We start from the raw sequence: 14,505 nt of genomic DNA on the forward strand, positions 1-14,505 counted from the left end.
TAAGAATATTTGTTTTACTTGCTGAGATCGAAGTCGGCGAGCTACATAATACTATTTTTTTTACCAACTTCGTACTCAAAATGGTACATTAAGGATAAGATCATCCAAGTTTTATCTTTTTGAGGCTCATATATAATGAAACCACAAAATGTGTATAATTGCACATTTTTAATCTTAGTGATGATCACAGTATGTATTGGAACTTATTCCTATACGTTTTACTTTGCTGTTGTATTTGGGGGAGTGAAATGGAATTATAATATATTATTTGAACTAATTCCGACAAAAAGGAGTGAAACCATAATTGTGATGTTGAATGAAAATAAATACATATGTATGATCCCACTTGGACGACATCATCGGCATCAATCACCCGCTGCTCCTTTACACGATGTCGAAGGATTCGCACGCCCTAACAGATGTTGTCCCGCTGATGAGAAATCGCGAATCCTTGAGGCCACATACACAAAGTCAGTCAGCACCTTGGCAGACTCAGACCCCCCATACGCACGTGCGAACGTCGTGAAGTTGTAAAGTCCCAAAATAATTGGATTTGACTTTATAATTGCAGCAAGAAGAGGGCGAAGAAGCTGGAGGAATGTCTCCTACTGCGTCCTGGGACACAGCATGTGACTCACCCATTGACTCACGATTGGTGCAGGCGCACCCCACTCTCAAGGGTCTCTAGGGGATGAATGAACCTAAAGCAACCCCCTTTGGGAATAGGACTCGAATGCTTTTGTCGGTATAAGGAAAGGACTGGGACGAACGCTTGGGTGGCTCTCCCTTTCCCTTTTTCGCGGTCGTCTTCTAGTCTCACTCTCTCTCTCTCACTCTCTTTGAGTGCGTTCTTTCTCGTTGGCACCGGCATTTCCCTTCCTCTCTCTCTCGCTCTCTCTGCGCCTGCTTGTTGGCGAACCATTTTGTTTTAAGAGCTTTGCTTCTAACAAACAGACAACAAATTCACAAAGTCAGTCAGTTCGTCGCCGACGTTGAAGGCGCAAGGATACGCACAGCGCTTCCAAGAGGAATCTCACCGTTTTCATTACCCGTACGTGTCAAATTGAATCGCGCGCCAAATTGGATAGTTTCGAAAGTGAATTTGAAAGACAATTAAAAACAAAGTGTATTCTATCTAAACCAGTTCTGTCTGGCTTTCAATCATACTGGCCATGTCGCGACGAAAGCAGGCGAAACCGCGAGCATGTCTTAAACGTAAGTTTAACCAAATTCGCTTCCCAATGACATCGATTCCTTGACATTATATATGCGATTGATTTGCTTTGGTTGGGGATCGGACTATAAGAGCACTATCCTGACAAATCTTTGCTCATGGGACCATAAAATGTGACGAATGCAAATGGCCTCAGCCTCAGTTTCAGTTTCAGTCTCAGCTTAGCCCCTTCGAGCATTTGCTACTGGCTCTTGACTGCAAGGTAGTAGTAGCTTGCAGGAACATTCATTCCTTAGGGAACACCACACCTAAATGCAAGACAGGGGCGCCTAGGAGTGGGGGGGAATTGTATGTAGTGCCATGCCTTTGGCCCCCGAATGAGTTTCAAACAGTTGAGTGTTCTGGTTAACCAACAAGTTATACTCTATAAATAAAATGCTTGGGTTAACGACTAGCCGATACCCTGTAATGTGAGAAGCGAAATCCAACAGTATCCGAGAGAACAATTGACCATTGATTGGAATGCAATTGAAAATTCTATAATATTTACTCTATTTATTTGGATCGACTTGTCACAGAGTTACCCCTTCAATTGCAGGGTATTCAAAAATTGTTTGGCCCCAAAGTTGTACCATTTGGGAAATAGTATTGGATGGAGCCCGGACTTGGGTTCCATTTCCATTTGTACATAGTTGCTGCTGCTGTTGCTATTGCACTAGTAAAGGCAACCAAAGTGCCGTTAATTTTTAATACAATTTCAAATTGTGTCAGTGTAAATAACAACAACAACTACGGCAACAACAATGATAACAAATAAAATTGACAATAAATCCAATGCCCATACATACATAGACACACACACTGGCATGAGAGTGGGTGGAGATGGGGGGATCAGCTGTGTCAGTGTGGCTACAACCCCCAAAGACAGCTGGAAAATACACACAGACACACACACACACACATACACACACATTTGCCTCATGCTGGGGCATACAAATTTCCCCAAAGTATAAAAAAACGAAACGAACTTTGGCTTGCGCATTTTTCTGTACTCTCTCTCTCTATCTCGCGAAAAAAAGCACAAAACACAGAAAACCCATTGCCATGTATTTCTCAAGGGAGTCGGCAACGGGCTTACTGGCCAATCCCCAAGGGGCAGCAGCAACAACAACAGCAGCAAAGAGGAGGCTTGGGCAACACAACAAACATGCGCCAACTCCCATGAGAATTCTCATTTGTTGACGGCGTTGGCAGTTTTTGCATGTGTACGTCCTACATACACCCATACACATTTACTATATGTGTGTACATACAATCACACATACATGTACATATGTATTTATTCATACCCACAAATACATACATATGTATGTATGTATGTACATAAATATATATATTGTATAATTCCATCGTTTGGACAAAACTCAGCAACAACAAAAGGTATTGGCCTTGTCATATTCCAATATTTTCTTTGGCTTTGATTCTGGCCCACTATTTTCACACCTAGGAAAAATACTCACAGTGGTCCCCAAAAGTATACATTCACATTTGAACTACAACAAAAACCGTTGAGTATCGAACATTTTCATCAGATTCAGAATGAACTCTCAATAGCTATTCCCATCTGTCTAAACAATCAAGTCGTTAAAAGAAGTAGATATATGTACTTGGCAAAAGTCGTAAATATTCTATTTCAAATAAGTATACCAGTATTTAAAACATGATCCTAGAAAAGGGATTCGACATAGTTAACTCAGAAAACACTCACCACCACATCATATATACAACCATTTCGATTTGTTGGACAATATTCATTATTTCGTATATTCATTATCCTTTTCATTATTTCTGGGATATTTATATGTTTGGTCAAATTTAACTGTTGATTGGGCATGCTTGTTGGAATTCCCAACTAGTTATAGCGTGAAAAATTACAATTCTGGAGTAGTTAGAAGTAGAGATGGGATCGGGAAAGAAAATGCTTCCCGTCCCATCCCGTCCCGAAATCAAATTTGCTTTTCCGGGATGCGGTTATCCCGAAAAATTTTCAGTACCGACCGCGGGTCCCGACATTTTCCCGAAAATTTTTTTTCATATATGCATATTACTTTATTTATATATTTGTTTTTTCCAATAAACTCTTACTTTATATGTATATCCATATTTTTATTTAAAAACAATATTTTTTCAAAATTGTCTCCAATAAGCCGAGTTCTTCTGTCTTCCAAAATTCTACTTGAAGTAGAAAAAACTCTTTCGCTAGTTGCAGAGGATGTCGGAACATTTAAAGTTTGCCTAGCCAGCATTTGCAATAATGGCAATTCATTGCACTGCTTCCAAAAAGATAATATATCCACATTTTTCTTAAGTTTAACATTCTTAATATGATTACTAATTTCTTTGTCAATATCATCTTCACATGGAAAACACGAAATATTGCACGAGTAATATTTCGTGTTACTAATAAATTGCAGTCAGTGAGTAATATCGATAAATGCTGAAAGTTTTATCGAACATTTTATTTTTGGGTCCCGAGTAGTTTTTGGGTCCCGATAGTTTTTCCGGGACCTGCGGGAATTTCGGGATCGACCTCTTATCCCGTCCCGTCCCGGTTTTTTGAAAATCTTTCCCATCCCGCCCAATTCCCATAAAGTTTTCGGGTCCCGCGGGATTCCCGAAAATCCCGATCCCGACGCCCATCTCTAGTTAGAAGCAAAGTCTGGCGAGGGAAGAGAACTTAATGGTTGCAATTTTTATTGAACGTCTCTTAATCCTTTCCGATTAATTAAATATGGCATTAAGTATAAAGAACTGGATAAAAACTATATATACTTATATGTTTTACTATTGTCCAGCTTAAAATCTAAAATCCACAAATATAAAGGTCACAATTGAAGTATATAAATTAATGTTAGTCCATCATTTATTAAATTTAGTACCATATCGTCTAAGAGTAATATTGTATGGAACGACCTCTAGGTCGGATTGTCATTTTCAATATCTTTTAATTTAAATGAGTAGGTACATATCCCAAAATAAAGCTAGATATATTGTATATCAGTTGGCGGTTTGGGTGCAAAATTGACCACTGTACAACCGAAAATGCTTTAAAATCCCTGAGTTGGAATTCCCTTAGCTGGGAAAGGCTTAGGATTCCAGCTGCCATAAGTTGTCGCCGATGTTGCCTGCTCCAAGCTTCTGCTCCTTAGCGACAACGGTAGCATCCTTTTGGCTTTCGTCCTGCCCATACCAAAGTCAACATGAGCTGAGCGCGGGTCCTCAGTGTATTGGCAAAAATATTTGCCATTGCCATTGCCATTGCAATGCGCGCCAAAATAGCAACAGCATCAGCAACAGTAACAGAGCCAGCAAAGGCAAAAGCAAAAGCAACAACAGAACCAGCAGCAGGAATTCGCTTTGGGCATAGGCCATGTGCAGTGGCTTTTCCTTATATAATGTGTTTGTGTGTGTGCGTGTGTGTGTGTGTGTAGATGTGTTTCTCAGTCTGAGGGGGATATTGGCTGCGTCTAACGGTAACTAGTTTGGTAAATAGAATTTGCTGTGGGCGATATAGCTGGATGTGGCTGGATGTAAGGATGGTTGGATTGGGCGGTGATGGAAAATGAGTGGGCCAATTCACATTGGGAATTCCGGTGAAGCGTCGGCAATGGCATTTTGACAGCTCCACCGAAATTCCTTAGCATACGTTTGCTTAAGCGAAGGTTTACTTCAAGTATTTTCGATGAGATGCAAAATAAATATGGAAAATATCCCCCAATATGAGTCAGAATCGTTGAGAGTTCGGTTAGCGGACACCTAAAAAGCGGTAACATTTTCTTTCATCAATGACAATCTCACAGAATTTTGGCTTATTTTGCAAACTATAATTAAGCATTACTGCTCCCGAATTTCACTGGAAAACCAACAACGTAAATCTTGGGATAGTATGCAAATCAATAAGAACATTTCCAGCAATAAAATTGTATTTAAATATCTGGGGGAAGGATAAGAAGGCACTAAACAGTCACTTTGAATAATTGAAAAGATTTTGGTTAGACAGCTGAGCACATTTTCCGATGCCATCGGTTTTCTTTTCTAAGTTGACTTACTTTGAATTTTTTGGGGAGTGTTGTTTTTCTTTTGAAGTGATTTTACTTGTTAAAGCATTTTGTGAAAGTTGGTTAGTTTCAATCTTTTCTTTGGATTATGCTTGAGCTAACAACTATTGATAAAATTTATTGTTTGTTGCTTTTTAACAACACCTTCGGGTTTGTAATTTCATTATTTTTTTAATACTTCACACACAGACATACATACATACATGATAAATATATGTATGTCTATTGCCATTATAAAAGTTGCAAGCGCGTTTTGTTTTTACTCTTGGCTCCCAGTTTCATTCCCATTCCCATTCCCGTTCCCAATCCCAGTTCCACTTCCTCTCGCCCGCTGCTCACTTGTGCCCTCTACACACGCTTAGTAGCCATTTGGGAGATGGAAAACGTGGGAGCAAGCATTGGGGTATTTGGTAAGGGGGGAATGGGAAATGGGAGGGAGGCGAAGGCAAAGGCACTGGTAACGGATTGATGGGTCAAAGGGGACGACGCTTATTATTACGTTTACAAATACATGTGAGTGTGTGTGTGTGTGTGTGTGCACCTTTTTTGGCGGTGTTGGTGTGGTGGTGTGGAGTAAAACGCTTAAAAACATGCCACAGCCGAAAAACAAGTAAGAAATACTCTCACACATACACACACACACACACATACTCATATCCATCCACAGCATAGCCATACATGAGTGTGAGACTCATTCCCTCACACTCACGCACATATATAGAGATACACACATTCACACACTTACACACACAGCGACCGAGTGCGAAATGCACTCTTGGGGGCTTTAAACAAAAATGAAAATCGCTTGCATACATATGGGCGCTTACACACACACACAAACAAACACATACACAGACATCCTTTTTGCCTTGCACAAAAAGGAACTTGACTGCGACGTCGTAGTGCTCGATGGTGGCGCTGTTGTTGGTGTTTTTGTTGCTGTTGTTATTATTGTTGTTGTGGTGCTTCGACAATTTTAACGACCATAACTGGTTCTCCCTGTGCTCTCTCCCCTGCTCCTGCTTCTGGTCCTGTTTCTGTTCCTTCTACTTCCTTGCACATTTATTTTAAAATACGCGGCACTTCCGCCGCAAACGGCACACAGTTGCCCGCACCAACAATTCGCTCCCCCGCCCCTCCACACAATCCGCGGGCACCCATTCCATTGCCTTTCAAGTGGCTCTCAGCGCGAGCCTTTTGCATGGAAATAATAACCAAGTTTTGCACTCCTTACGTCCACATCCATCTCGACACATCCTTCGTTCGCCTGCTTCCATACTTCCATTATGGTGACCATGCATAATGTTGATTTCCATGGCGGCGATTCCTTGCGGTGTGATTCTGTGCTGGCATGTCCTTTTTGGCAATATATTTTGTGAGCCATGTTACCTTGCGAGGGTCGGTCACCAATACGAAATGAATGGTGAAAGGCCTGGCTCTCGTTTTTCATTTTCAGCTCATATCATTCACACTTGTTTCTCAGCCTACTGAATAGCTATAATTTTAAGTCTTTTAAAAATTGTAATATAAAAATATGAAATTAAAATAAACGTAAAGTTTTCCTTTTCACTTCATCAGATCTTGTTTTTAATAGATTAGAACGAAAGAAAATATGAAAAGCTTTTATTTTGAATTTATTATTATTAATTTTTAGTTGAAAATTACATTCGATGTATAAAACAAAGAAAAACTGATTTAAAGACAAATTTGTAAGATTTCGTTAAGGTAACATCGTGATAAATTACTGAGGCATTGCCATTCATTTTATAAACGATTGTTACTTAGCCGATAACCGATAACCGATAGTTTACTTTGAAGATCAACTTGATTAATCCACATTTTTGTGTATTAATATTATAGACTGTACTCATTTCTAAATCGAGTTGTGGAATCAGACTAACTAGTTCAACTTTAGTTAGTGCATATGTAAATGATTTTATCCACCTGTGGCTCATCCAGACCAGAGTTTCGTTTCTCCAACATTAAGCATCATCTCCGCACACACTTCGAATGCGAGAGGAAGAGAAGAAAAATTTTATGAAAAATTCAATTTAATTGCCGAATTACACATGTTCCACATTCTGAGTTTTGTTTCTGCCGCTGTCCTTTTTTCTGGTTTCTGGTTTTGTGGAAGTTGTTGCACCCTTGCAATTACTTTTAAGGCGGTCTTGTGGTCGCCGTTGCTTTTGTTGCCGTTCGTTTGCTCCTTTTTTTGTTGTTCGTATTTTTGGAAACGACACCCCCAAGGCTCTTGCAGGACCATCGATCACGGGCAGCTTTGGTCGAGAGCTGGAGTTGGTTGTTTCGTTTTTTGTTAGCTATTGGCAATGGCTGGATTGTTGGTTGGTTGGTGTTTTTCGTTTTTTACTGGAGACACCACCAACAATAAAACACAAAACCTGTAAATAGAATTTTTAGCACGATTACCGTCTGGGGAGTACTTTAGAATAATCTGCAAAGTAGAGCACCCGACGACGACGCGACGTTAGCAGGAGATACAATTTGGAGATAACACATCTAACTAAAAACCGTTCAGCAATTCGTTCCGATACATATTGAGAAAATGTTATCAATTAGATTTTAACTATTGAATTTGTCACTTGATTTTTATTCTGCAGTTGGCGAAAAGGAGGAGGACGAAAATGGTGGGGAGGAGATCTGCAATGTGGAGGATCTGCTAGAGCCCAAAGAGGAATTGCTTAGTGCGGACGAATCGGCTGATATTGAGGACGACGACAACGATGATGATGATGATAATGCTGAGGAGAAGGGTGCGAGAGGAGAGGAAGGGAAAGATTTGAAGTCGAGGCAAAAACCCAATGAATCACAGCCCAAAAGCTGGAGAACAGCTGATGATGATGATGCTGCTGCTGCTGCTGATACCACAACTGCTGTAAAAGAAGATGGAGACGAAGAAGTACAACACCCTGGAGAGGAGGAAGTTGCATGCACCACTGCTTTGACTGCTCCTGCTGCTTGTGTTGTTGTTGCTGCTTCAGTTGCCAACGGGCACTGCAAGTCCTTGTCCGTGGGCGACGTTGGCGTTGGTAAGTTTGACTTCAATTTGCATATTTTATTGCCACTAGCCGAAAGATATATGCGATATACTATAAGCCAAAACGAAAACTACCGCCTCTCAAGTCTGCATTCCGAGTCTTAGCCAGTCATCGTCGTCGGCCATTGTCGTAGTTGGTTGGTCATCTTGGGCCTTTCCTCTGGAGCATTCACATGTCCGGCTAATAACTCTCGACAGTCTCATAAATAGCAAATGTTAGTTTTTGTTGGTGTACTTCCATTGCCGTTGACCCAGCAACCAGATGGCCCCATCCCTCGTCCCCCACCTTCTTGTGTCCCCTTTCTTTTGGTCCTGTCCCTGGCAAAAGCCGTAGGTGTATTGGTGCCTAAATACTAACGGTTTAAAAATGTCTATATGTGTGCCTGTGTCTGTGTGTGTCTATGTAGAGAATACTTGTGGAGTGGGTTTTGTAAATTGGATAAGGTTAATACTTGTAACCACATGACGATATGGTTCAAATACAGGGTGTCATTTAAGGCAAAGTGTCAACTCGATGCTAAGAGATTTGATTTTTTACATTTATATGGATATTAAACTTAATCGTTCTAGCACTTTTTTGTTTGAAAGAGTCAAACAAATTAAATGACTAATTATGGAAATGAATTTCTAGAAAATATATATTAGACGGGCAAGTTTTTTAAACAATTCTCAAATGCTTCATTTTACATTGAAAAAGAGAACTTTTGAACTTCCTGTTATAATATTTTCTCTTTTAATTGTTAATGACCATACAATAATGTTTATATATTCGGTAAACTAATGCTAAATATTAGCCTAAACCGATCAGACATAAATATAGACTTGGGAAATTCTATTAGAAAGTTCTTATTATTGAAATTTATCATTGCTTGGTCAAATCAGGACTTTCGAAGAAAAATATTTTCCTCATTGCATTTTCTTCTGCGATTTTCCATTTTTTGTTTTCCTTTGTTGGCACCCTGTATATGGGTTGCCCATTGTGGCCCTGCGAGCGAAGCACATAAACTTTGATGTCTCCATGTGGCTCCCGCCATACAGGCACACACATTTACATATACACACACATAGACACACACACACACACATGTACATGCACATGCACGTGTATTCCTGTGCGTCAATGGATTATGGCACTTGGGTGTAAAACCATCGATTCCAATGACCAAAGCGCCATGTTTAAATGGAACGTAAACACACACAGACACAAAAATACACACATGCACACACACACATACACATTCACGTAGGCATAATCATGTGTTATTTGTTGCTTTTTGCTGTTGTAGTTATTGTCAGGACGTAGAATTCCCGGGAGTGATGCGACAGCATCGTCATAGAACATCATCAACAGGAGCAGCAGCAGCAGCAGCAGGAGCCCGCTTCCTCCGCATGTCCTTCAGGTTTGGACTTACTGGGTGCCGCCGCATGTACCTGAGAGTTCAAGTTTGCGTCTCTCTCCCATGCTGGCCAAAGAGTCGATTTAACCTCACTGTAGCTCACGGCGGGCGAACGGAGGAGCGAAGCCTTCACTAACGGCACTATGGAGGGCCAAACTTTATCACCAGTGCGCGTTCTCATATTCGTTCCTTCTCGCTTTCGCATAATATATGACAAGTACACTGCTGCACTGCTCCTTGTTTGGTTGTCGAGTTGCCGCCCCTCCGTTTACTGTCCTGGCCCGGTCTTGGTGCTGGTCCTCGTCTGGTCTCGTCCTGGCTTCAACTCCCTTGTGTGTTGTATAATGTTCTAAAGGGAAATCGAGAGGCTGTGATAAGTTTGGGGATCCGAAAATTGTCTTTCTGCTTGGCATTACTGCTGCTGCTGCTGCTGCTGCTGTTGCCGATGCTGCGGCTGCCATCAGAAACTCCGGCGAGAATGAATTGGCCCTTTTGTGCGCATCACCAACACGGCCCAAGTTGTGGCCCAAGCTTGGCACAGTGGTTTGGAAATAAATTAACTGGAATCCACCATTCAGTCGTCATAACTCAATTAGAGCTCAAGAAGCATGTGAAACAACTTCAAAATAACTTCCACAATGCCCTAAAAGTATGCTACATTTCGTAATCAAATTTCTTTCATTGGAATAACTTAAGACTCTTTAAAAACACTTTTATACAAAATCTAGAGAGGTTTGAACAATTTAAGCAATACTATAAGTATGTATTATTTAAGTCGTATGTACTGTAAAAAGTTAAATAGGCAGTTGAATAAATAGTTTTTCTCCTAAACTACAAAGTCATTTTTAAAAACTTTATGAATAAAACTGCCTTGTCTGTCTGTATGTAACACACATCAGAAGATATTTTCTGATTTTTATTTAAATATACCATGCACCCAATACGAGTCCATCTCTGAGACTAAAAGAAATATAGCCTGCCAATTTGGAGCGTATACTAGAGAGCATGAATGAGAGAAAAGTCAAAGTCAAATGAAGCCATTCGAATTGAATTCAAATGAATGAGTGACAACTACACAATGAAATGAATGAGTGTGAGTTAGTACTTGTCATATCTCTAAAAATACGTAACTCTGTTTAATGAAAGGCACTCTGAAAGTACTAAGGCACTCGAATCATTAGAATTATTCGAATTGACTCATTTTTATTGGGATGTTTAAAAGCAACAAAAACTAATTATTTTATCAAAAATGTAGGGAAAATAATAATGGCGAAATGGGGGCTATTAAAATTACAATATGCTATACACCAAAAAATTTAGTACGCAGTTTTGGATTTGACAATTTGGGACAAAACTTGTAAAGTCTAATTTTTCTAAATTAGATTCCTAGTTGCCACGAACCGTGAAAACATAAATAATGCTATCTAATAAAGGTATTATAAAAAAAAAAAAATCATATTCCCTAATCCATGGATCTACCTTTTAATATTACTTCACCAGTTGAAAGAAGAAAATTCACATCTATCTCTGCAGGCGGTTTGAACCCGGTAACAACAGTGTTGTAGTCTGAGTAGGTCCCCACTGAGCCACTGACCACACTAGTTTCGTTGTATAGTAATCACATATAGTTCAAAAATATACAATACAAATAAATACTAAAATCATAATTGGAATTCGAATGCATTCGAATCATAGCAACTCATTGACACACTTTCTAACTCATTCAATTCGTTTTGTTTCGTTTGAATGTTGTGCGACTGATTTTTACGGTGCACACTCATTTACTTGAAGTTGATTTTCAAAGTAATTCAATTCATTCATTTGGTTTTGAATGTTCTTAACTCGAATTGATTTTTTTTATCATTTATGCAGCTCTCTAGCGTATACTCATACAGTTTGTAAGCTGATCAAGTTTCAATTGCCCACTTCCACCCCATCAATTCGAAACAAAACAATGAGACGACCTACTTCATTTTGCCATATTTCCAATTTTTTTGAACAATCGCTATGTCCTATTTATATAAAAAATACAAATGACTCATTTCAGTTTCAAAATGAAGCCAGGATTATGGGAACTTTCCAATGTAATAAATTATGTATTACAATTTTAGGAAATGTTCAAATAGTAGAGATATATAGTATATATTATATATCTCAAATGTTTGTAAAGTTCAAAATTTTGTAATTTTTCAAAGGATGTATTTTGCGTGTGGCTGATTAATCCTAAGACTGACGAAGGTCAACTAGTTTGCCATGTCAGTTGCTTCTTCTTCTTCCGCCGCAAGAATGAAATAAAAATGTCAGCAACTCTCATTTCTCTGGCTGTGTGTCTCGCCAAGATGATATTAATATGAGTTCTGCCTGCTTATAGATTATATTTGTGTTGCAATATTTCGGGTTATGCAGAAAGGGGAAAGGGGAAAGAGTGTGGGGCGGGGAGCGGAGGCACATGGGGATGATATTTCTTTGGGGAATAACCTTGGTGCGAATAAAAATTATACATTGCCATATACATTAGCAAGCCGAGACGAAAATGTAGAAAGGATGGCAAATAAAAGGAGTGGATAGAAGGAGAGAGGAGAAGTCGAATTTTCCTATTCTCACAAGTGCGCAACAAAGAGGGAAGTCGTGTTTGTGTGTGCATGGTGTGGGTGTACGTGTGTGTGTGTGTTTGCTACTGCCAGCGTGTTTATTGGTATGCTCATTTGGGAGCATCTTGAGACCGAAAGAGACATCGTCTTGCTGCATAGTGAAGTTGCTCATTTTGCCATTATTATTCCTCGGTGTATTGAAAAATGAAACAAAAGTGAGTTATCGTATACACTCCGACTCTTTGTCTGTCTCTCTGTCTGGTCGGCTGTCTGGCTGACTATCACACATATACTTTTGCGGGGCCATAAAAATAACAGGTGCACAGGAAAACTGAAAACACATACCTAACCAGCTCCAAGCTGCCAACTCCGAGCTCCAAGTTCCAAGCTTTAGCTTTAGCCGCCAGACCCTACGTCTCTGGCTCGACAGACCCATGGGAGGCACAAAGGTGCGTAAAATTTTATGACAAAACTTCATTGCTTTCAGTGGCTTTGATTAGGGAATTGCATGCCAGTGTGGCAGGTAGGTTGAATAGAATATGGGATTTGGGTTGATTGTTGGCGTTGATGATGAACATACATACCTACATATGTACATATGTACATTCCTCTACAGCAACATGCAAGCTGATGTCTGGAAATTTGACAAATGAACCAGATACGCATGATTGATGATTGTCGATAAACAATTCGATAAACGCTCGACAAAAGGTCAAATAACTTTAGGCTTTAGTTATGCATCGCAATAGAGTGCGAAATCGAAAATGAAAACCTAACATTGGCATTCGTTTATTTATCATGAATTTTAATGCCTTATCCGCGTATGTGAAGCAGATATCGAAAGAGTTATCGATAATTTTGATTTTTAAACTAGCATATAGATCCATTTAGAAAAAATTTCACATAGAAATTACTTCAGCCACTTTTGATGAAGACCTTTTGAATATTTGGCCCAAGCCTTTGAAATTTCGATACATTTAAGTGAATTTCATTTTTGTATTTTTTTCCTTTTTGCATTTGTCCATGTCTGGGCGATACCAAGGGCATTGAATAAATAAAAAACTAAAACTTTGCTGCAAATTTGGTTCATATGTAGTTCGAAAAGGAAAAGAAATCATAAAACCATAAATAATCGATTTATCACTCGATAATTGCATCAGAGACATATTGAACTACTCGCATACCTAATCCCTGTAGGTGCCACCCATCTCCTGCTCCATTGCCGCCCAACTATATTTTCCCAAGTCTGCTTCGATTACATGCACATCGCCCAGGCGTCTTTATTATTTCGTTTCTGGAATTTAATTTTTTTTTTGCAATAATTTTCAAACAGAAACACACAAAAAGCATTTGCGCTACAATTCCCAAAGGGAGCCATGACGAGGATGACGATGACGACGAGGCAAAGGAGCAGCCGTAGAATATAGGAGCGTAAATTCAGAGGGCCGGGCTAACTCTGGTCATGTCGAAGCTCAAATACCCTAACGGATAGCCAAATAAACAAAATTTCCCATATTAATATAACCTTTTGTAAGGGCATATAAGAAGATTTGAGTCCAACTTTTGTACATATGTGATATATTGAGACCACCTGATATACTCTTTGAATGGCCAATGGACACAGGGTATAAAGAATGGGAGGGAGAACAAACGAATGTGTGGGGGAAAGGGAAACGAATCGAATTAAGAATCACCACACGGTAGGTGGTCCCATCTCACATAGGAGCTGAGAAGAAATCCTTGGGGAGTTTCTGAGTGAGTTGGACAAGAGACAACGGCATTCATTGTTGTTGTGGCGTTTGTTGCTGCTGCTGCTGCTGGTGCCTCTTTTGTTGTTGTTTTTGTTGTTGATGTTGGACTCTAGTCCGTAGTCCGTAGTCCGTAGGCATCGCTTTGGGAAATCTGCGCGAGTGGTTGCAGGCGAAGCACTGCAGTGAGATGGGAGATGGGAAAACTGCAGTAGCCACCGCCACAATCATAGTATTGTGGGCGTGTCCTTAGCTCGTAAAAACGGTGTCTGTCTAATGGCCGCAAGATGGCGCTAGTCGAATATGCAAATTTTTAGTTCGATTTATGACCCCAAAGCCAAAACACACACACACAGACACACACACACAAATATACAGTCAGTCATACACACGTTCACACTCTCATACACAGCGAAGGCTTC

The 14,505-nt window shown here is 39.8% G+C and overlaps 1 protein-coding gene across 1 annotated transcript in view; it reads left to right on the plus strand.

Moving 5' to 3' along the window:
* Window positions 1-754: 754 nt before the first annotated feature.
* LOC6652204 (zinc finger protein 423 homolog) overlaps window positions 755-14,505 on the plus strand; it is a 34,935-nt gene continuing 21,184 nt past the window's right edge. The window contains exons 1-2 of the mRNA XM_047009845.1: window positions 755-1,215; window positions 7,911-8,339. Coding sequence (XP_046865801.1) covers window positions 1,173-1,215; window positions 7,911-8,339 — 472 coding nt within the window. The 5' untranslated portion in view covers window positions 755-1,172. The remainder of the gene's footprint in view (window positions 1,216-7,910; window positions 8,340-14,505) is intronic.

Source organism: Drosophila willistoni, assembly GCF_018902025.1.
Source record: "Drosophila willistoni isolate 14030-0811.24 chromosome 2L unlocalized genomic scaffold, UCI_dwil_1.1 Seg168, whole genome shotgun sequence".
Taxonomy (NCBI): Eukaryota; Metazoa; Arthropoda; class Insecta; order Diptera; family Drosophilidae; genus Drosophila; species Drosophila willistoni.